Source organism: Balaenoptera musculus, chromosome 21 (assembly GCF_009873245.2).
Source record: "Balaenoptera musculus isolate JJ_BM4_2016_0621 chromosome 21, mBalMus1.pri.v3, whole genome shotgun sequence".
Lineage (NCBI taxonomy): Eukaryota > Metazoa > Chordata > Mammalia > Artiodactyla > Balaenopteridae > Balaenoptera > Balaenoptera musculus.
The window spans coordinates 280,931-305,201 of record NC_045805.1 but is presented as its reverse complement, the minus strand read 5'-3'; the positions used below and the strand labels follow the sequence as shown (position 1 = coordinate 305,201).

Sequence of the window (24,271 nt, the reverse complement as noted above, 5' to 3'; positions counted from 1 at the left end):
GGGACTTCCCTGGTGGTGCAGTGGTTAAGAACCCACCTGCCAATGCAGGGGACACGGGTTCGATCTCTGGTCTGGGAAGATCCCACATGCCGCGGAGCAACTAAGCCCGTGCGCCACAACTACTGAGCCTGCGCTTTAGAGGCTGTGAGCCACAACTACTGAGCCCGCATGCCACAACTACTGAAGCCTGCATGCCTAGAGCCCGTGCTCCACAACAAGAGAAGCCCGCGGACTGCAAAGAAGAGTAGCCCCCGCTCGCCGCAACTAGAGAAAGCCCGCACGCAGCAACGAAGACCCAACGCGGCCAAGGAAAAAAAAAAAGTGCTCAAAGAAGACAAAAGCCAATCCAGAATTCTACACTAGTGAAAACATCTGTGAAGAATAAAAGTGAAATAAATATATTTTCAGATAAAAGGAAAAACTAAAAAAAAAACAAAAAAAATTATTAAAAAAAAATTACATCATTTGTGCAAGGTTAAATCCTAGATTGAGGTTGAACCCAAATCCAACTACATCTAAAGCCTGTCCTCTTTACACTGTACTAACTTAGTTTTGTTACTGTATATTGGATATTGAATAAGGGCTTTTTACAGTGATTGTTACCATACTGTCTCTAACAATACTTTTTAAACACTTACGTCTTTCTCCACCTGTCTGGTAAGTTCCAACATGTATAATGAATATATACTGTCAAATAATGTTGAAAAATTCTCCTTCATGACATAGTAATATGACAGTCACTGGGTTTCCCCATGGATACTTAGCCTTCCTTAGGGATTAATTCCTAAACTATATTCTATAGAGCACAAATGAATGTTACGTGTTAATGGTTAATATGACAGTGATTATTATTCTAAATATTTTTAATAAATAATAATATATAAAATGATAAATTATATTACATTTCTCTTTATAATTATATGGTCTAGTTACCTATTTTCTAAGTGTTTTACATCAAGAAAATTAGTAAACACATTTACAAAACTTGTATCAGTTTATAAGATTATCAAACCCACATCAGAAACTCTGTATGAAATCACCTGATACATATGCATGTTGCTTGATCTGTGCTCTTGCTGAATTGTAAGTCATAAATTCGAAGATTATTTATCTTAAATTTAGAACATTCAAATATTATTATATTTTGTGCATCTGAATCCATTCTGAACATTTCATGCACCAAATTCGTCTGTGAGACCAGTTGTTACCTTAATCCAAGAGAATAGCATCATGTCTCTTGAGAACCTATAGATATTGCAACAAAGTGTTGTACATGTGCAAGTGGCCTGTGGTCATGTAAGGTTGGCAAGTACTGCTAGAGAGCATACTGCCGCTTACTTAAATGATCGTGAAGAGTAGAACTGGAACAAAGCAGAACAAATAATGATTCACTCCTAAGAATTTCCCGGTACCAATTAACTGAGTAATATCAAATCTTTATTAAAGTGCTGCCATGTTGCACTGAGGAACTGTTTGTTTTCTAATTTTTATTATGCAATCATCTTTGGTATTTCAGAACATGGAAATTTTAACTTTACATGTGACTCTTGTTATAAACATATATACCATTTGATATTGTAGCTAAAAGCAGCAGACCTTTAAACAACTTGTATTTTTTATCCTCAGCAATGCATCTCTTTGGCCTCAACTGGCAGTTACAGCAGACTGAAAATGACACATTTGAGAATGGAAAAGTGAATTCTGATACCATGCCAACGAACACTGTATCGTTACCTTCTGGTGACAATGGTAAGAGAAAGAATTATGTGTCCTGTGTTTTTCTTTTAACATCTCTTTTCCATAAATTTATTTTTACCCATGTAACATTCAGCTTTATATGGGAGAAGGAAAAGGTTTCGGAATTACAAATATTATCTTTTAATGAGTGACTTTTATTCATTTACTTGAAGGATTGAAATTTCACATTTTTATTATAGGAATAATACAGTGTTCTGCCTTCTGCGTCAATGGCTAAGCTTTTCTGCCTTTCCTTCCTGCGAGTGTGCATCTTGTTTTATTTTTAGTCTGCAAATAGATTACAATTCAGTGTGTCATCTCATGTTACCTTGGGTATATTGAGCTTTCTTTGTTCAGCTGGTATGTGGAGTTGGAATACTATCTTCATTTTGTTTTAAAAGCTTTTACATACGAAACACATGAAAGGATTCTCATTTATTGGCCTTTCCTCTGCTTGCCCTTTCTTTAAACCTTCAAAAGTTTACACTTTGAACTAACAGACTTTCAAATCAATTGGCTCTGAGTTTAAAAATGGAATTTAAGCGGTTAGAGAATGCTGTATTTCATTTTTTCAATATAAACACCCAGAAAAATATGTACATATGTAAGTATATTTATATTATATATCTGTCTATTATTTTTATATATGTGTGTGTGCTTGTATGTATGTCTTGGCATTTGGCATCCTCTGACTTTTTGCAAAATGTCATAATACGTTATGTCTCAAAGCAACCAGATCCAGACACCTTTTTCTGCCACGTGAGAAATATGTCCTTTGCCTTTAAGCATTTCCCTGGCTCTTCTTCCTCTTTATTTCTTCTTATCTAGTGTATTTTTGTTCTGCTTTGGCATCTATTATGTTCATCCTCATGTGGCTAGTTTCTTTGCAAGACTAGAAAGAAGCTATTATATATTTAGATATACTATAATATATTTATTTGTATTTATATATATGCTGCTATTTTACATGTACCCATTGGCTGTGACTAATGCTTTTACCATTTTTTTTGTTCTTTGCTTTCCCAGCTTCTGTTTTATTTTAACAATAATACTTTATGACACTCCTCTTCCTTCTTGGGGAGGCTGAGAGATTTTATAAGGCATTAGGTTTTCATAGAAATAATAAATACCGCTACCCCACCCCTGTATGGAGTCTTTTGATACAAAGTGCTAGATACTCCAAAAAACTATAATCTGGCGTGACAGTGGAAGTCAGTGCACAGTGGATTAACGAGGAGTGAAGAAAAGCTTACCTAATTAAAACTGTTGGTGGGAAATTTCAATTAAGTGAAATATAATTACTTTAAACAACTGTTTAATTTTTAATGCACTGATAACACACACATGAACAGATCCATAACTACACAGAAATTAAGAGTATTTTTGATTTATATAGATTGCAATTTAGACTGTCTTTTAAAGTGGATTATTCCCATGAAAATGCTCAAATGGCACTTCTTAACCACACATGTAGGGAACTCTTTTACAGACTAAAGAGAAAAATGCTTATTGTAGACGTTTCGTTTATTTTACAGCATCCTAGCCTTTTATTACGATCAGAATGAAAATAGAGTGTGGCCAATTAGTGTCACAGCCCTTGAAATGTGTGATATTGAGAAAGCTGTGGCTTCAGAGACCCTCCCACTGCCTCGGTGCTGGTTCTTGGGATTTTCTATTCTATTTTATTGAATTTCCCATTTATCACAAATGCTAGCTGAAACTCACTCAGATAATTTTGCAATTTACAAAGGATTATGGGCCACAGTTTCAAAAACACGGCTCTGAAAGTCCGCTTCCCTAAGAGGGACTGAAGTCCCCATGTGATCACAGAACACACGGGGTGCAGTTGACAGGTGCCAGTAGAGCAACTGTATACAGTAAGTCCCCTACATACGAACGAGTTCCGTTCCAAGAGCACGTTCGTAAGTCCAATTTGTTCATAAGTCTAACAAAGTTAGCCTAAGTACCCAACTTACACAGTCGGCTATATAGTACCGTACTGTAATAGGTTTATAATACTTTTCACACAAATAATACATAAAAAAAAACGCAAAAAATAAAGGAAACATTTTTCACCTTACAGTACAGTACCTTGGAAAGTACAGTAGTCCAGTACAACAGCTGGCACCCAGGGGCTGGCATCCAATGAACAGGCAAGGAGAGTTACTGCCTGGAGGAGGGAGAGGAGGTGGGAGATGGTAGAGCTGAGGGATCGTCAGCCATAGGGGACGGAGGGCGAGCTGCAATTCCACTCACGCCTGACCTTGATGGCACAGGTTCTGGTTCCTTGCTGGATCCAGATGCACATCCGCGTCTTTGAAAGTTCACAACATGAAGGTTCATACGTAGGGGACTTACTGTATGCGTGTAAGTGAAGGACCATCTTCCTAGCCTCCCACATAAGGAGGAGATGACAGATGCCCCAGAATAAGTTAGATATACTGGAGAAGAACGGACCTGCAGCCTGCCAACCGGACAGGAGGATTCGTAGGAATTTCTCTTTATGGAAAGAAGGCTGTCTCGGGACTCAGACTTTGTCCAAAGTGTGACCTAAATAATAGTCTCACTTGTTGTCTTTATTATTTTTCCAGTAGCCCGAAAAACCCTAAATTGGTAAGGAATTCTTATTTTCGTTTTTCCAAGTAAAGGTTCTGGGTATGTATCTCTTAAATACTTACAGACCTGGAGTGCAGGGGGCAGGAGGGGACTGTATTTGCAGGAAGGGAGGTACCTTAAAGACACTGCTTTTAAGCATCGCTGATGAACCGGCAGAGACCATGCACCATCATCTACTACTTCAGTTTTATAAACTGTGCAGAGAACCAGATCACATCATCTCTAGAAACTCTAGGAGATTATAACCCTTAAGAAATTCTTGCAATTCTGAACGAAGCTCACTGGGAGAATTAACCGTGCTAAGCATGATGGGGAAATTACTTCGTGGCTTCTAAATGCAATTCTCTTCTTTGTGCAGTCCTGTTTTATTCTTATTTTATAAATACAATTCTAAGGAACAGTCATGGTGCTAACAATCATGGTGCTAAACTCCCTGCTCGCTTTTAAGTGAATGCTGAACCAAAGCTTCTAAATGGTATTTAGTATTTAAAAGAAGAATTTCTATTACACGCCATGATTCTTTCCTGATTATTCCTGAGACCTTCTTTGACTACAGATTTTAGAGATGAGATGTCAAGTGTGAGGTCTCAGGCAAAACTGACGGAAGTGGGCAACGTGAATAAAGAGGCAAGGATGGAGTTTTTAGTTCAAACACCAGTCTCTTTCCAGAAACTAAGATTATTCCACTGGATGGAGGAATTCGCTTAGCCTAACGTGCTGGAGAGTGTCGCGCAGCCCTGTATTCAAATCCCGCCTCTTTCATCTGTTTACTCTGTAACCTTGAGCAACTTACTCAACCTCTTTGAGCCTCAATTTCCTCCACGTAAAGAGGGAGTAATGCCTGTCTCTTGGCTGGTCAGCTTCAACAGTCTGGCAGCCCTTCCGTGTTTCCCTTGCAAGCTCTCTCCCCACGCGTCTCAACGGTTATTTCCAACTCTCCTCCTATCCTAAAAGCTTCAATCCCTCAGCTCGCAGCAGATGACCTTGTGTTCTATTCAGCAAAAAAACCAGAAACCATAATTTCCTGTAAACAGAGCTCCATTCCTATGTGTATCTAGATCTGTCTTTCCATCCTTTTCTTACCAATCTTTCCAAGAGTGCTCTTGATCCCATTCTGTACTAAAGAATTTCCTCTCTCAACTGACTGGCACCTTCCAATCAACATTTGAACATTCCCAAGTCTCTCAAGTCTTAAAAAAAGAAATCCTTGAGTCTGCCTCCTACTCCTGCCCTACCGCATCTTTCTCTCCTCCCCGTGTAGCCAGCCTTCTGGAACACGGTGTGTATATTCGCCGTGAAGTCCTGTCTTCACCTTCCACTTACTCCTGTGACAGTGTAGCTTCTTCAGGCTCCTTCCTCATGACTGTCCTCTGCCACCATCACTCACAGACACCGATGTCTTCCCGACTTATTGGTTGTCCTGCCAATAGCATCAATTGATACTCTACGCTCTTTATCACATTTGAGCTCTTGGTAGCATTTAATAGGTAACCTATCACTCCTGATTGAAATACCCTTTTCCTTAGCTTCTGTGATACCATTTCCACTTTCTTCCTGATTTTTTGGCAGTGACTTCTCAGTTCGTTTAGTTGACTCATCTTCCTCTACCTGATCCCCAGACATTGCCGTCACTCAGAATATAATCTCTCTGGGTCCTCATATCCATTCTCCTGACTTCATTTACGTTCCATGTGCTATGTGTTATGTTACATTCTTTGTGCTCCCAAATCAATAAGTGCAGCCTGGATTTCTCTGTCTTGGAGCTCCAGACATCAACTATGAAGAATCTATCCAAGTATCTTTAGAACATCCCCACTTGGGTGTCTTCCAGGCATCTCAAACTCCATATGTCTAAAACTGAACCCAACAACTGATTTGGTTATCTGTTACTGCCTAACAAGCCACATCAAAATCCAGTGGCTTAAAAGAACAGTTTGTTATCATCTCTCATGGTCCTGTGGATTAACTGGGCAATTTTTGGTTTTTTGCTTGGGTCGCTCATGAAATTGCTTTCAGATGTTGCTTGGTCTGTTTGAAAGCGCCACTAAACTGAAATTCAAGGTAGCCCACTCACAGGGCTAGCAGTTGATGCTGTCTGTCGACTGGAACGTCTAAACATGGCCTTCCACTTGGCTTGGGCTTCTCAGAGCACAAGTTCTGAAGAGGAGTGTCCCCAGAGGGAGCATTCCAAGAGACCCAGACAGAAGTTACAAGGCTTCTTATGACCTAGAACATTGGACACTCTGGGATGTCACTTCCATCATATCTGGTTGGTCAAGAAAGTCAGTAAGATCAGCCCAGATTCATGAGATGGAGAATTAAACCCCACTCTTGACTGGGGAAATGGTTGGGAACACATTGCATAAGCACATGGGGGATGGGAGATGTTGTGGCCATCTTTGGAAAACACAACTGGCCCATCATCTTTCTTTCCAAATTTGCCTTTCTTTCTATATCAGGAAATGGCATCATCATTCACCTAGTTACCTGGGCCAGAAGCTTAGGGGTCATGCCTGACTTCTCCTGCTCTCTTAGCTCCCCTGTGCAATCAGTCATCAAGTCCTATCAATTCGAACTCCAAAATATCTCCTGGATCCCGTCAACTCTCACCTGGATTACAGAAGCCACCTTCTATCTGGGATATATATCTCTAGACTTGCTCATCCATTCTTCAAATACAGATTTGAAATATCAGTACCCTACTTGACACCCTTCCGTGATCTAGATTCTGGTCAAATGCCTTTAGACGACTTAACAAGGTTCTCCACAATCTGGCTGTTCGTCACACCATACTGTAGCATAGAAACAATAGAGCAGGGAGTTAAAGCTTATAGGGTCTTGAGCCAGTCCACCTGGTTTCACATCCTACAATAGTTCTGATCATCATTAATGCCTTTGATACTTGGGACAAGTCACTGTAGCGTCTTTGTGCTTAAGCTTTCTCATCAATTAGAATGGTCTTGGATAGTCAATGTAAATACTTAAAATGGTGTACAGTACATAGTAAATGCTTGAAAAATGTTAGTGGTTATCACCATTACTATTTAATATGTGTCTTCTTTGCTAGAGTGTAAGGCACACTATTTTTCCACCTCTCTGTTCAAAGCTGTCAGCACAGTTATAGGCATGTAATGGATGCTCAATAAGTATTGTCCAATGAGTGAATGAAAATAGGATGACTAAATGCTATAAAGTATATAAAGGGCCCAACACAGTGCCTTGCATTAACTGTACACAAAGCAAATGTTGGTACAGCAGAGTGATTAAGGATTAAAGCTGTGCGCTTGTTGGGTGGCTTTAAGCAAATTACCTTCTTTAACCTCCTGTTTCTTCATAGGGTAGTAGTGAGGTTAAAATCATTTAATGCATGTAGGGGGCCAAGCAGTGATTGGAACATGATAAGTAGGTGATACATGTCAGTAACTATTACTTCACTCTTTTTTTTGCAATTCAAGATTACGTACTTGTATTTGTAGCAAAATTCTTAAGAATGTAGATCCTTAAATCAGCATCAAAATATCCTCTAAAGCAATATTAGAAATACCTATCATTCGTTATTTATATTTTTAGTTATTTGGATTTTATGAAGAAATCTATTCCTTAATCCTCCTTTGAATGCATAGTATTCATTCATTCTGCATTTATTTATTGAGCATATAATATTATGTGCCATGCACAGAGCAAGGTTCTGAGAACATAGCAGTGAGAAAAAAAGACAGTCACGTTTGTTGTTCCCAGAGCGTGTGAATTACTAGGCAAGACAGGATTCAAGCAAGCAATTCCAATGAATTAGAAAATGCACAGTAAGGAAAAGTAGAGGATACCATGGCAGGACATTTCACACTAGCTTTATTGGAAAGGAGCCATAAGACAAATGCTAAAATTCAGCATAGGATAATTTGGGATAATATAAGACAAAATGCAGGCCATAAATTTTGGTTAGTGTAACTCTAGCAAATGAATTCTCCAATCAAAAAAAGAAAGAAAGAAAGAAAGAAAGAAAGACATTTATTTTAAAACTTCCAGTTTTAAAATAAATAAATCATGGGATATAATGCACAACATGGTGACCGTAGTTAACAAAACTGTATCGTATATTTGAAAGCTGTGAGAGAGTAGATCTTAAAAGTTCTCATCACACATGAAAAAAATGGTAACTATGTATAGTGGAGTTATCGTGGTGATCATTTCACAATATATGCAAATAACGAGTCATTATGTTGTACGTCTGAAACTAACATAATGTTGTATGTCAATTAAATCTCAACAACAACAACAAAACTCCTTTGGTACGAGTACAGATTGAAAAACTACATATACATGATTCATCCTCTTTAAACAAAATAATTCAAGTTGCTTTTTAATTTTCCATTGTTATTCAGCATGTATGACTTTTCTCAAATACTAGCCAATTTCAGATAATTAGATTTTATAGCAAGTTAAAGATTGCCTGTGAATTGAAGAAATAGAGCTAACAGGGCTGCAAGAGCACTGAGTTTTATTCAATATTGTATATAGTATTTATGTTGTTGCGTTGTATAATAGTTCCTTAATTAGGTGCTATATTGATTTTGTCCATTAAACTATGTTTGCAAGGTAGTGTTTTAATTCACTTAGCTTCTGATGTAACACTCTGTATCCACAATGTTAAGTTATGGCATGTGGTTGTTTATAAAAAGATATGTTCTCTCAGAGATCTCAAAGTCAGGGTATGAACCCAAGGTTAGGTCATCAAATTGGAGGGTGGGCTATTGATTGTCTATAAATGCCCAACCTTGCTTCCTGACATCTTAATTATTAGTGCCTCTGTGGGACTTAAAATGATATTATCATTTACCTTTGTCAGCAGTTGAGTTAGACTTTCACAGTTGGATTTATTTTCTGCCTTTCCATTTTAATCATTATAGGCTGGTTTACTCACATGATGTGCAGGCAGCAAATTCGTGATATCTATGACCAAAAAATGCAGTATTTTTTAACTTTGGTTTGTTTTCTGATATCACAAAATAATTTTCAAACATACCAAACCTCCTGATTACCGGTATGATTTTAAATACTACTCTGTTTTGTCATTATAAAATCTAGGGTTGGTAAACTATTATTCATAAAATATCTCAGAGTACAGAGTTCTTTTTTTAAGGCATTATCTGAAAAATGCCACTTTACTGATGTGCTTTTATATAAACTGGGCATCACATAAGAAGGAGAGGAATAACAATAGCTTTGTGGTACTCAGTCTCTTTATGTTTTCACACTCTGACAACTGTGTTTTAAGACATTAAGACTGTTGTGACACGTACTTACTGATGAAAGGAAAAATCACAGTTAGTAGGTGAAAAGACGGCTAGTGGCTCCCACATTGAGGCACAACAGGACAAGTTGAAAAAAAAAATCTTCAAGATGATACTTTATTGTGTTTGAAGATGTGGTACATCTCACTCTTACTGTGAAGGCTTTAATTGGTTTGATTCCTAACCCACACGCTTTGAGTTTAGAATAACTACAGGGCGCTCTGTTGCCCTGTCTATTTTTTCCTCCATCTTTCCTCCTTTTTCTCTTAGTAAAACCTACAGACAACCTTAGTGTTTCCTATGATCATTCCCAGGTTCAGACTCTGGGGGCTTAAGGATGGAGTGATCTCAGTAAGGGAGGATGGAGAGCACTAAAACTGGCCCTCCTTTTATTTCCTCTGAAGCCAAAGTTTTCTGGAATTCAGGACATGATGAAAGACATCTGTTTCCAGGCTTTTATCTAGGAGGACTGATGAGCTTCAGAGGAAGAGGTTGTCCAAGTATTTACAAGTTTATCAAATGGTGTCAATGGCTGGCTGACTTCCAGGTGTGTTTACAGCCAATAAAGAGCGTTTGAAAATGCTAACAGGAATGACCACACTTGACTTGGCCAAATTAGAGGAGAACCATGACTTGAAAAACAACAATGCAGAATTTAAAAAGACAAAGCCCCTTCACAAAACTCTAGCCTCCTGACATTCCAATAGAGGCCTTTTAGCAGGAATGTTGTACTAATAATAGCTGCCAGTTCCGTGGATTTAAGCGGAGAAAAATCTGTGATGTCCTTATAGCTCTATATCACTGATTATAATGACAGGGTCAGGTCAGCATCTACCTTTTAGAAAAGACACATTCTGAGACTTTAATTCAAAATAAATCCATTCTAAATAGTGTAATAATTTGAAGCAAAAGACATTGATAGGCACTTAAAAATGAGATTCACGTTTCATAGGAAAGGCTAGAATAGATCAGTGATCTTCAAACTGCTTTGTTCTTGCGCCTCTAAAATGAAATATGTATACAAATTTAAATTGAATTTTAACACAGATGTAGAGAACAAACGTATGGACACCAAGGGGGGAAAGTGGCAGGGGGGTGGTGATGGAATGAACTGGGAGATTGGGATTGACATGTATACACTAATATGTATAAAATGCATAACTAATAAGAACCTGCAGTATAAAAAATCAATAAATAATATAAAATTCAAAAACATAAATAAATAAATAAATTGAATTTTATTTCCTGCAACCATAATACTCTTAAGTGTTTTTAAAAATCCGTTTTATTCTGTACTGAATTTTTGTTTACAATTATTAGTTGTACATATTTGGATGAAATCAACCTAATTATGATATAAATATGTTGAGCATTTTGATAATTATTAAATATAAAAAGTGAAAATGTATTAAAAATACCTCTGAATGAGATGAATGGGGACTTTTTCAAATAGTTTATATATTCACTGATGAATATTACTTATTACAAGAGCAAAGCAAGGTTCAGTATCAATTCTGTTCCTGTTATCCTTTGTTATAAGTATAAACATAAGAAATCTTGCTACAAAATAAGCAGAAGGGAGTGGAAGAATTTTTTTAGAAGGATGCCGTTCAATTATTTGAAATCCTTATTAGTCATACGTTAAAAATCACATTGTGATCTATTTCCAAAAAGTATATTTATTGGTCTACAAGCTGTCAACTTCATCACATTTCTTCTTCAGTTTTATTGAAAACAAAGAATTAACAACTACCTGCTTTCAAAAAGATTCGTTATGCAGTTTTCGAATAAATACAATGTCTCGATTTGCATGGAGAATACCAGGAAAGGCTTCACCAAGGCTTAGCAAAATACGTACTGCCAATTATATCTCTTATTCTTTTACTTCGCGGCACTTTATCTGATATATGCAGAATGGACTGGAAAATGGAACTACTGTTCATTTTCATTTACCTTTGTTGTAATCTCTCTTGAATGCTTTTATCATATTACATACTTTGAATATCTCTATTTAGTTAGCTCACTAATTTATGAGGAATACCCACTATATAATTTACTGGCAGAGCTAGTTCCCATTAAAATCAAACTTATTTTCTGTCAGAAAAAAATCTGACTTGCTTTTTCAGTTCAAATAAGTTATTTTAAAACGCGTTTTGTCACGACTGTCTCAGCTCCGAATTCCTGTGCTAGGCAGGCAGTAAGTAGAGATGGACAAAGACCAAATCCTTGCCAGGAGCCTGACAGTTGGATTAAGTAAGGCATCATTGCCTTTAACATGTCTTACTTTATTGATGTTCTCTTTGCAATCATGAAACTCTTCTGCAGATGAAAAGCATTCATGCACAATGGTTGGGTGGGTGATGGGGGCATGAAACAATAAGGTTCTCCCTCCCTTTTGATGTATCGGATTTTAAAACGTGCCAACAGTCTTAAATACTCCATTTCTCAACTTCACCGCGCTTTGCCTTGGACAGAAATACGTGTAGGACAGGAAAAACCCTAAAGCCCTACCGTGGGTTTATGGTGTCTTGATTAAAGGAGGTTTATCAACAAAAAATACTTTCAGTTTTGCCTGTTTGACACACTGGAAACTTTATGTTCTAAGACAATGTATGAAAGAAAGATTCTGGATGTGTGAGAGGTGTGCCCGTCTGTTGTAAAGGAAGTCTACATATGGAAGTTGTTGAGGTTCTAGAAGTTAATTCCCATAAAATACTCTACCCCTCTTTCCTCACTGGAAAGTCCTCAGGTTCCCTAGGGGTATGAGTACTCTTGTTTGAAGACTCCTTGACTAAATGACCTCCAAGGGCACTTGAACTCTGAGATTCGGTGAAGCTTTTTCCTTACAGGTACACAAGAAAACTACGATCACAGCTACTGCTGCCCCATTCAAGCACATCCACTCAATCTTGGTTATTTTGTCTTACAAATGAAAGAACCTTCTTTCTGAAAAAGAGCCACCTGTTAAATTAGCTATGGTACTAATTGGATAAGTAGATACACTTATTGACCCAACAGTGGGTGCACATGTCGCTTCAGTGAGAAAGATTTTAACACCTCAAAATAGGATATGGAGAAAGCAACAAAGCAAAACCTGAAACCCTAGAAGTCAGAGCTTGATTACTGTTTCCAAAGCTAATGCTCTTGGGCAAAGATGATGATGTGGAAAAACAGCTCTGGGATTAGCACCACTTAATGCTTACCAGCTCTCAAAGTATGTATGTACTGTTAAAACTGTAAAAACCATTTATACCAGCAGTAGATAGGATCAAGACCAGAGAGCAGATTAAGTCACATAAGCTTCAGAAAATAACAATAGAACTTGTTAATAACAGTAAAGTATAATAATAGCCTTAGAAATGTGTGAACATAATGAGTCCAAATAAGAATGATCTCATGTTTAAATATGATTATGTTTACTAACAGATGTTAGTGGGAAAAAAGACTACTACTCTATTGGGTATTTTTTAAATAGCACCATGTGGAAGTCAACCAAAAGACAAAAACTTATTGGGAATTTATAATAAATTATAACACAAAGAATATTTTGTTATAGTATCCGTGGCACACAAAACTGGCCATTACTTCCTAATAAATTATGTCCTAAAATTGAAAGCTAAGCAGATTCTCTGGTATCTTTCAGTGAGCTAACATACCTGATTTTATACGGAATAGACAAATAAATTTAAAACCCAGTAATTTGAAATAAATATTTGTTTTAATAAAAAGCAAAGATTTTACGGATGACTCTATAAAACACGTAGTTCTGGAATTGTGCAGACCTCGATTTGCATCTTGACTCAGCCCTCACTTCAGGCATGTAATTTACTTCTTTGAGCCTTAATTTCCTCATCTCAAAATAATATCGACCTCATAGAGTTGTTTTGAAATTTGAAACAGGTAGTATAGATGAAACTACCTGGCATGTTGTATGTTCTCACTAAAGGTTAATTCCATTTCTCTTTTCCCCGCTTCTTAATCTTTTTGGTAAAATCTAATTTATGAGAAATTTAGGTTCTTGTGCAAAAGCTTCCAAAATGAAAAGTAGAAATTGATCTCAGGTATTTTTAAAATTCCTGTGAATAAAGAAAGATATTTGCTTAGATAGCAAGCAAAAGTAATCTCTGGGTATAGGGCTACACTTTTTATCTTTTTATTTATATATTCTAATTTTGCTAAAATGAATATTAATATCATAAGATACGTATTTTAAATTTCAGTGAATGATGCATGATTTATAGTCTGTGAGTTGATACATGAAAAATTACAATGATTACTATAACCCAATTTTGAACTTTTATTTTCAAGAGCATTTTATATTAGTAAATTAGTTCAACAAAGATATACCTGGTAGGTAAAGGTCTGTTAACTGCTGTGATTATGGACATCAGGAAAAAAGAGAGGAAGTGAAACTGTAAATAATGACTTTTTCTTAAGCTTTCTTGTACAGCCCCCTCCTGCCTCCTACCTAGGTTATTGCACCTGTATCCTAACTCATCTCTCCACTTCCTGGCTTCCCACGCTACTGCACTTTAATGTCCTTGAGACAGTGATTTTGTGTCACCTTTTGCCTGATCAGAACCTTTAATGGGTCTCTGTTTAGCTGTAGCTGTCCTTTGCACCTGATGGGCATACGTCATTGTAGGAGGCAGCAGTCCAGAGAGAAAAGAATCCCAGCACTTACTAATAACACACTCTCCCCCAGACTTCACACTTATCCATAAATGTGATCTGTTGTGAATTACTCTAGACCCTAATGGCCATAACCTGGATATCTACTATAAACATCTGTTCCTTATTAATTTTTTTTTTTTTTTTTTTTTTTTGGCTGCTCTGGGTCTTCGTTGCTGCGTGTGGGCTTTCTCTAGTTGCGGCGAGTGGGGGCTACTCTTATTGCGGTGCGCGGGCTTCTCATTGCGGTGGCTTCTCTTGTTGCGGAGCACAGGCTCTAGGCGCGCGGGCTTCAGTAGCTGTGGCGCATGGGCTTAGCTGCTCCACGGCACGTGGGATCTTCCCGGACCAGGGCTCGAACTCGTGTCCCCTGCATTGACAGGCGGATTCTTAACCACTGCGCCACCAAGGAAGCCCTCTTACTAATCTTGAATTCTGTTTCTCCTCATGACACGCGTGCGTGCGCGCGCGCACACACACACACACAAAACATATTAATAAGTGCCTTTGTAGGATTGAAGTATAATTAACCCATATTAAATCTATTTCAAGTACCTATTTTTAAAACATGCCATAAATTATATGCATAGTAACGTAATGCCTATATATATGTATGTATATACATATATACCTACCTTCAAGAAAAGGGGTGGAATAATGCTCTTTGACAGAGTTGAAAATACAAAAATTCAGGAACATGAATTATAAAGACCAAATTCTTTAACCTGGTATTCAGGGGCCTCCACCATCTGATATCATTTTTCCTTTTCCAATCTTATCTTTCATTACTTCCGTGACAAAGCCATTAATGTCTTCCATTCATTTAATACCTACTGAGAGCCAAGTGCTTTACATAGAACACCTCATGTAATCCGTATTGTAGCCCTGTGATTGCATTATTACTAGCCCCATTTTACAGATGAGGTTTAGTATATACCTTCAGGTCACACAGCTAGTTAGTGACAGAGTCGGGATTCAAACCCTGGTTTATCTGACTCCTGACTTTCTTAACTTCTTTTCTAGCCAGATGGATGTCTCTGCTCACCATCACCCGAACACATGTTCAGTTCCATTGCCATGTTTTTCATTATGATATTCACCCCAACTCAGACGCCTTAGCCTACTTGTCCTACAAAGTTTTGCTCAGAACTTAGCCCTTCTGTGAAATCTTTCCACCTCCAGCCTTCAGTGACATCACTTTGCTCTGACCTTTAACCATGTGTTGCTTTAGATGGTCATTTAATTTATTAGTTTGTAGGTGTTGTCTTCCCAACCAGGTAACTAGCTGCTTCATGGCAGAAGCCATCAAAGCCAGACTAATCTCTAAGAGTCTATTCTCTAATGTATATTTCTTCTTGATACCCACAATTCTGTGTCCCTAGTAAACACTCAAAAATGAACTCAATGTTAAATTAATCATTCTTCATAGATAGAAGACTCTCCTCTGTCATTAAAATAAAATAGTTCACAACTCTCCAACTTGAAATGAAGTCATCTAAATTTTGAATTCACAGCTTATCCGGTGTTGTGTAATAGATATTTTATAACATTATGTAATATCTGAATTAATATTCGGATCAGTGCTCTCAAAAAGACAAATTCAGTAGTAAGTCAACTTTGTGACTTTCAAAAAGATTGACTTGGTAGAGGGTAATTTGCCCACTTCCATTCTCTTCCTTTGCGTTCATGGACCCTTTCCATGGAATAAGAGACAATGTGGTTTTGTGTCCATTTAAGGCAAATCGTAAAACCTTCTCTATCACTAACCCCCTCAGAATGAGGAAGAACCTTAATGAAGAGGGAAGGAGGCGGAGACATACCAAAAAAAGAGGATTCTTGGATCTGTTTCCTAAAACTGGGAAGGAGATGGTCTCTAAGAGGGGTCAGAGATTCAGGGAGTGGAGACTATTTGTTCTCAACACGTTGAAAGTCATTGAGAGGGCTAATACACGTGTGCGGAAGGCTGAAGGTGACGTTGAGGTAAAGATCAAAAGAAAGAGGAAAAGTTGTGGCAGCCTACATTAAAAACTTTGTGAGAATTTAAACTTACCCCTCCTCCTTCCCTTCCCCTCAAAACGTGCCCCCTGCCCCCTCTCAACCGCCCTTCAGGCATCTGAATTTTCATTCGTTCTACTATATAGTTTGGAGGGAACTACATGAATCTGTGCCATTGACTCTTTTTGTTGTTTGCTTAAGGATTGATTTGGAAATCTCCATAATCCATTCTGCCTTAATTCACACTTTGCAGGGTTATGGTATGTTTAGAATGTCTGGTAAATACCAGACTTAATCTCTCCCAAGAAATAACAACACATATAATTTGTAAGATAATTACATTTCAAGCGATCAAGAAAGACTGTAGGTGTGAAAACAGTTGCAGTAATAGGCATACCTTGGGAGGAAGTAAAGGGATGTTGACTTCAATATCTTAAAGGATGTGCTCAGTCAGAGTTGGTTGAACAATATCTAACAAAGAAAAATCTTTTAAAGGGAAAATTAGAAATAAATAAGAGCATTTCATTTATCAAAAGAAAATGAAATTTCTGAGCATTTAAGTAGAAAGAATTTTTTGAAAGTCAGAAAGCTGTTCTGTTTTTTGGCTTTGTTTCTTTTTAATTTTTTGTTCTTTTTCAATGGATCTCTTACATTCAGGAAAATTGGGTGGATTTACACAAGAAAATAACACCATAGATTCCGGAGAACTTGATATTGGCCGAAGAGCAACCCAAGAGGTTCCCCCCGGGATCTTCTGGAGGTCACAGCTCTTCATTGATCAGCCACAGTTTCTTAAATTCAATATCTCTCTTCAGAAAGATGCACTGATTGGAGTATACGGCCGAAAAGGCTTACCACCTTCCCATACTCAGGTAGGCGCTGTTACCAATACAATGAAAACTGCTAGTTTACATTTTTAAAGTCATTATGTTTCTTAAGTTCAGCTGTTTAACTGTTTGATCACTTTTGTGTTGATCTTTTACAGTGAAAAGAATTTTGAATATAGGTGACACTTATCTTGAGATTTTTGAATTAGTAGGAAGAACAGCATTTTCTTCCTGACTTGCTTTAATCATTATTGATTGATTAAAATGTACAGAATTTGTGAGTAACCTGATGAATACTGAACATCATCTGAGTGTGTAGTAAAACACCATAGATTTTCCAAGTGTTTTAGAAAGCTTCTATGATCATTTCCAAAGATCATACTCCTTTCATGTAATAGATGCATGACATTTTCATCTCAAACATGTATTCATCCTGTTGAAAATATATTATATACTTTTTACTTTCTGTCAGATTTACTCTTTGTAAAGAAATTATGGGAACATAAACAGAAATATGATGATATAAACTTTATCAACTCAAGCCATGATTCCTAGTCTACATATGATGAACACTGAAATACAGAGATAAAAGAGCTTTCATAGGTCACCGAGGATGATCACATTACTTAAAACAATTCAAATACCCCTATATCGTAGGTTCAAAGAACTTTAAAGTCAATTTGCTTTCATGAAAATCACCTCACAACTGTCACAGATCAATAATCCCACAGATTTTTCATAATCTAATATTGGCTCGCGGTGTATAAATTGGAAATTGTGGTTTAAAGAAGTCCCATTATGTCTAAGAGAAATTATTTAAGTTACCTACCACAAAACTGGAGCCCAGACTTTTCCCCAAAATAGGAATTCCAAAAAATGTAATAGATGGTTAATTAAAATTGACAGTTAGATGAGCTTAAAGTTATGCTTGAAAATCAGTTTATTTACTCATAGAATTTCATGCCGATTTTAATTGGATTTATCAAATGAGGACCAGAGGATTTTCATGTATGCTTTATATTATGTAATTTTGTGAGAAATGCTTTTTCTATAACCTCGGAATATAAATTATAAAGAAAAATTGATCCCTATACTAATAAAAATAATATCTTTAAATAAAAGATGAGGAAATATTTGAACATGCTCTCTCTAATGTCGTGGATCAGGGAAAGTTTCATATACATATATAAATTATACAGCTGTAAATTTTTTGAATGTCATGCTTTGGTGTATTCATTTTTCTGATTTAACGTTTTTCATATCTACATTGTTAAAGTAATTCCTTTAATGTTTACATGTCAAATTCCTCTTACTGTGTACTGGGGTCCAATTTTAAATTTCAGATTACAATTGCATTTGACTCTAGTTCATCTTACAGGTGACACTGACTAAGATGTAATAACTGGATATTCTTAAGTGGAAGTGGCCCTCTCTGACTTCAGTTATAGCAGATAGATTGCATTTAGTAGAGCAGTAGTCCAGTGAAATAGGAAAAAAAAATTTTTTTCCATTGGAATCACATACATGATTAAATTATTTTTGTATAACTCAAGAAACATACCTCTAAACTAAGTACAATAGCGAGCTTGTAACCTATAAATTCCAAAAATTAATTTCAGAAAAAATTCTCTAATGCGTTGGGCACTTTAAAGATTTATTTAAAGATTTAGGGTTGACTTATTGGAGGTTATATATACCATATAAGACTAGGGAATAAAAGGTGTAGTTTCAGGTTCTTTTGTAATTCTTCTGGTATTTAAACACAGTACACGTGATATCCACTTTTCTTTTCTCCCACAATATATGTGTTTAAGTAGGTTATGCATTTTCTTAAGCTCCACAGTTATTAGAGTTCCTTCCTGCAGTTTATTCAGGATCAGCAGAGCAGACAACTGTTTCTGAGTTCAGTGTTTAAACATGAAATATGCTATAAAACAGCCCAAAGTGAACATTTCTCTGTTTCTGGGGAACGTTAAATAAATCAACCTGAAATAATTAAAATTGGCCAACCATTCAGAATAATCACTTGAGTTTTGAAAGTCTTTGTGACCCTTTGTAAAACTGTCCATATGATTGTTACTAAGGCATCAATTGACGTTCTTCTCCCTGATGCAATTCATTCTCCTGGACAGTTAAGAAGCCTAAGGAAGCAAGTTAACGCTGTACAGTTAATAGTGTACTGTGTATCCTTTAAGTGCATCTGCATGAAGCCTATTTTAGAATGGGAGTCAGAAACCTGGGTTCTTGAGCACACACCCCTGCCACTTTCTGACCTTGTGACCTTGCACAAGTCTAACTTCCTTGTGCCTCAGTGTCTATCTGTAAAATGAAGGAGTTGCATCAGGTGATCTTTAAAATCACTCCCTCCTCTAGGTCAGTGATTTATAGCAAGAATCTACCGCCACCAAAGAGTTGATTTAAGAGCACAGTTAGGTATTCATAGATTCTGCATTCTCATCATTTTAATAACTGAAATGAGTTAAGAATGTGGAAAATCTGTTCAGAAACGAACCACCAAGATACCTTTATCAGGTATAAGCTTTGTCTCGTGATTGCTCCTCCAAAGTGGTGAGACTGAATTTTGTCCTAAAAATAGCATAAGATTCTAAGACTTGCGGCACAGAAAAATCCAGAGGAATCTTATGAATAGGTGTTACAGAGCAAAACTCTCGGATTTGCCCGTAAGTGATTACTTTACACCCTGAGAACAAAGGTTATTAAATTTCTACTCCACATAGTTTGTTTCCTTTTCATGGCGATAGCTTCAGTGTCAGATAGGGGACGTGTCTTTAGGTATTTGAGTGCCCTCCTGAAGTTGTGTGTGAAATGCCCCCCGAAGGGCCTCGAGCTGGGTAGATACTCAACAATCGTCAGCTACTCCCCCACCCCAGCCTCACTTTGTTGTTCACACTGTGATGACAAACAATGATCCCTATGATAAAGGTGACAATTAATAGGGCTTGAAAGGCCTATTAAAATTCAAAATTTCCTCCCATTCACTTTTTCAGTTACTGTGTTTATGTTAGGGGAAAAAAGTGTTTATGTGTTTTTCCATAAAAAGAAACTTTTTCTTGTCTTTTTGCCATGCTAATGCAAGTATTTAAACCTGATGAGAAAATGAATGGCTTATTTGAGGCAGAGGCACCTTTCAAACGTGCTGAATTAATTTCCTCTGATAATGTCGGAACAGAATCCCAGTGAAATTTTGCAGTTCAGATATCCATGCCAGTCATTATTTTCATCCTCATAAGATGTAAATGAAAAAAGTGTTTGAATGCTAATCACGTTGTGGCTTTTTTGTATATTTCTCACAGCTAAATGATGTTATAATGCAGTTTGACTACACCAAACAGTAACAAAAAATGCTTTTATATTTAAATTTAAAATTTAGTATGTCGGAAGCTGAATTAGATATTCTAAATTCTGTCCAATAGTAACAGTAAGAGGTCTGTGTACACTGGCAACGTATTTAACTGTGATTCTTAGAATCCCAACAACTGATTTTTTTCAATTTGATTGTATTAAGGGATTCATTATAAATAACCTTTCCTTAAATAGACGTCTGATGAAATTCCATTTAAGGAATCTATCAGAAAGTAGAATATTGATGATTCACATTGGTAGTGCTTTAGCATTAATGATTTATATTTATAGTGCTGTAGTGTACTTTTCACCATAAATACATACCTCAAGAATAAAATGAAACTGGGTAAGAGTCTATAGACACTGAATGATTCTACTTTTAAGAAACTATTGTCTAACAAGTTTAGTAAAACTATGTTGGAAAGTCTTTGCAGTGTCTTCCAAATTCACTGAATTATCTCTGGCTACAAAATTTTACCCCACTGTTACCAGTCACGTTGCATTTTTTTTTCCTATTTATTTATTTTTGGCTGTGCTGGGTCTTCGTTGCTGTGCGCGGGCTTTTCTCTAGTTGCGGCGAGGGGGGCTACTCTTCATTGCGGTGTGCGGGCTTTTCATTGCGGTGGCTTCTCTTGTTGTGGAGCATGGGCTCTAGGCGCACGGGCTTCAGTAGTTGTGGCACGCGGGCTCAGTAGTTGTGGCTCACGGGCTCTAGAGCGCAGGCTCAGTAGTTGTGGCGCACGGGCTCAGTAGTTGTGGCGCGCGGGCTCTAGGCGCGCAGGCTCAGTAGTTGTGGTGCACGGGCTTCATTGCTCCGCGGCATCTGGGATCTTCCCGGACCAGAGATCAAACCCGTGTCCCGTGCATTGGCGGGCGGACTCTTAACCACTGCGCCACCAGGGAAGTCCCCATATTTTTTAAAATTATCTTCAAATTCTCCGGTTACATTCTTCCAGCTACCCAATGTTCATGATTAATCTTGCTAAAACAAAAATTAAGTTTAATGATGATTGACTTCATGATAATAATTGGGCCAGCCATCCCTTCAGAACTCCTCCATTGTTTAATTTTTTAGACTTTTGATCAAAGATGTAAAGGCATCTTGTTATATGTTTTTGATCTAACCGTAACTAAGTAAAAATCCATGGCTTTCTCCATGGTGCTCGGAATGGTTACATCAGGGTCACAGAGAGGGGTGGAATGGGGTAACGGAAACAGCCCGAGCTTTGGAGCAAAGCGCACTGGAGTTCACATACCACCTGCACCACTGACCAGATATCTGACTCTGCTCAAGCTTCTCAAGCTTCAGTTTCCTTCATCTTTGAAGTGTAAACATTAATGCCTTCCTGGAAGTGTTGCTAGGAGGATTAAAAATAATCCTGGCACAGAGTAAGTATTCAGTAGCCGTGGTTACTACTTGAGTATTAAATAGGAGAAGATCTTAAGAGATCATCTAATGGTCTAACTAAAATAGAGCTGCTGGGTTTGGAATAGTATAGGTTTATGGTTGTATCCCCAAACTGCCTAAACGCACAAACTTTAAAAAAATTTTTTTTCATAATTTTATTGTAGTTGATTGACAATGTTGTGTTAACTTCTGCTGTACATCAAAGTTATATATTCTTTTTCATATTCTTTTACATTATGGTTTATTACAGGACACTGAATATAGCTATACAGTAGGACCTTGTTGTTTATCCATCCTATATATAATAGTTTGCATCTGCTAATCCCAGACTCCCAGTCTATCCCTCCCTCAATCCCCCTCCGCCTCTAGGCAACCACAAGTCTGTTCTGTAAACTCACAAACTTTTTATCAGTCAGAAGAATTAAATAAGTTTGGAAACCGTATTGCGCATCAAGGGAAGAAATGGTCTGTGATGTTTAAATACAACAATGGTATTTGGTGTGCAGTGGGTAATCTCCATCACCCCTGTAGATGCAATGCCTAGAAGACCCGTCAGTCGGGAACTTTTTTCTACCACTGTGTTTATTAGAGCAAAGTGGAAACGTTTGGAAGGGAAAGAGAGGAGCAGCCACGGCCGTACTGTTTCCGACTACTAAATGGTTCTCCTTGTCCTCGTTCTCAGTACGACTTTGTGGAGCTGCTGGACGGCAGCAGGTTGATTGCACGAGAGCAACGGAGCCTGCTTGAGTCCGAAAGAGCTGGGCGACAGGCGAGGTCCGTCAGTCTCCACGAGGCCGGCTTTATCCAGTACTTGGATTCTGGAATCTGGCATCTGGCTTTTTATAATGATGGGAAGAGTGCAGAGCAGGTGTCGTTCAATACCATTGTGATAGGTAAGACCTGTCTTCAAAGCATCACTTCCGGGCTTCCGGCCTCAACACTGCGTTGTGTAGAAATGCCATTGTGTTCACCAATTTGAGTGATCCCTAGGATGTTAAAGCCTGAGGTGAAAGTGAGAAGTATTTTGTAAGTTGTTTGTTTATGACTGTGTGACAAAGCACGAAGCACCGGAAGACAGTATCATCTGGAAGTAGCGTGGAGGAGGGCAGTGCCTCATGAAAACGCTTTAGAGCGTCTGCTTTTGAAATGCCAGCGCTTTGCTTTACTATTCGAAGAATCTGGTAGGAATGAATACTTTTGGGGGGTTATGGAGCAAGCCATCCGTGCTTCCTTCAAGGTGTAGCTAAAATGATCGAAGTGCCACAGTTTACCTGGCACCAGAGGCAGGCTACACAGCAAGGATGCTTCTTTTCCTTTTCTTCAGAGTCTGTGGTGGAATGCCCCCGAAATTGCCATGGAAATGGAGAGTGTGTTTCTGGAACGTGCCACTGTTTTCCAGGATTTCTAGGTCCGGACTGTTCAAGAGGTATGCGAGTTAGATTCTTTTCTCAAGCCAATGTAAATAAGCTGTAGAAACAGGAGCAATTCAGAAAGCTCTCAAGACAGGAGAGAAAAGGGGGGAGGAAGGGCATGCTGCTTGTTCCAGCAACGTGCCTGTTCTTGGAGAATCTCGATGGAAACGCGGCTGTTAATTCCTCTGTCGTGTCTTATTTCACAGCAGCCTGTCCAGTGCTGTGTAGCGGCAACGGCCAGTACTCCAAGGGCCGCTGCCTCTGTTTCAGCGGCTGGAAGGGCACCGAGTGTGATGTACCAAATACGCAGTGTATCGACCCGCAGTGCGGGGGGCGTGGGATCTGTATCGTGGGCTCTTGTGCTTGCAACTCCGGATACAAAGGAGAGAACTGTGAAGAAGGTAAACATGTCAAACCTTGCAGAGGTCTGTCGTTATAGCTTCATAAAGAAACAGCTTATATGTCTAACCTTTAGTTTGGCAGATGAATCTTTTTATATGCCTCCTTCTGAAAGTAATTTTGATTTTGCTTTGCTTCGTGAACATTTTACCCAATAAAAAGAAAAAAATACCGAGGAGTCCTTTAGCTCTCTCTTAATTGTGTGAATAATTTTTTTTTTTTAACTCTGAGAAAGTACACGAACATTTTTGTCTTAGAACCAGTGGTGAACCGTTGATTTTTTTTTTTTTTTTTTTTTTTGCAGTTTTTCACCTTGATGCCAGCTTCTAAATCTAACATTTTGGCATCTCTAGAAAGACAGAATATTGAACATAGTATACTGGTGGAGAAAAATACATCGTGGGTTTGTGCCATAACTATATATAATGTTGATAGTCAAGATGCTATACTGTAAAGTGCAGTTGAACTGTTTTTTCAAAAAGCAGAAAAGCACCATTTCCGTTCTTCAGTCAAATGGATTTTATTGATCTGCGCACACAAAGTGATGCAATT

At 37.8% G+C, this 24,271-nt stretch overlaps 1 protein-coding gene across 1 annotated transcript in view; it reads left to right on the top strand.

The window, feature by feature from the left end:
• The window catches only part of TENM3 (teneurin transmembrane protein 3), a 316,061-nt gene that overhangs the window by 183,373 nt on the left and 108,417 nt on the right, over window positions 1–24,271 (top strand). The window contains exons 8-12 of the mRNA XM_036839025.1: window positions 1,627–1,749; window positions 16,968–17,182; window positions 22,591–22,801; window positions 23,233–23,334; window positions 23,527–23,721. Coding sequence (XP_036694920.1) covers window positions 1,627–1,749; window positions 16,968–17,182; window positions 22,591–22,801; window positions 23,233–23,334; window positions 23,527–23,721 — 846 coding nt within the window. The remainder of the gene's footprint in view (window positions 1–1,626; window positions 1,750–16,967; window positions 17,183–22,590; window positions 22,802–23,232; window positions 23,335–23,526; window positions 23,722–24,271) is intronic.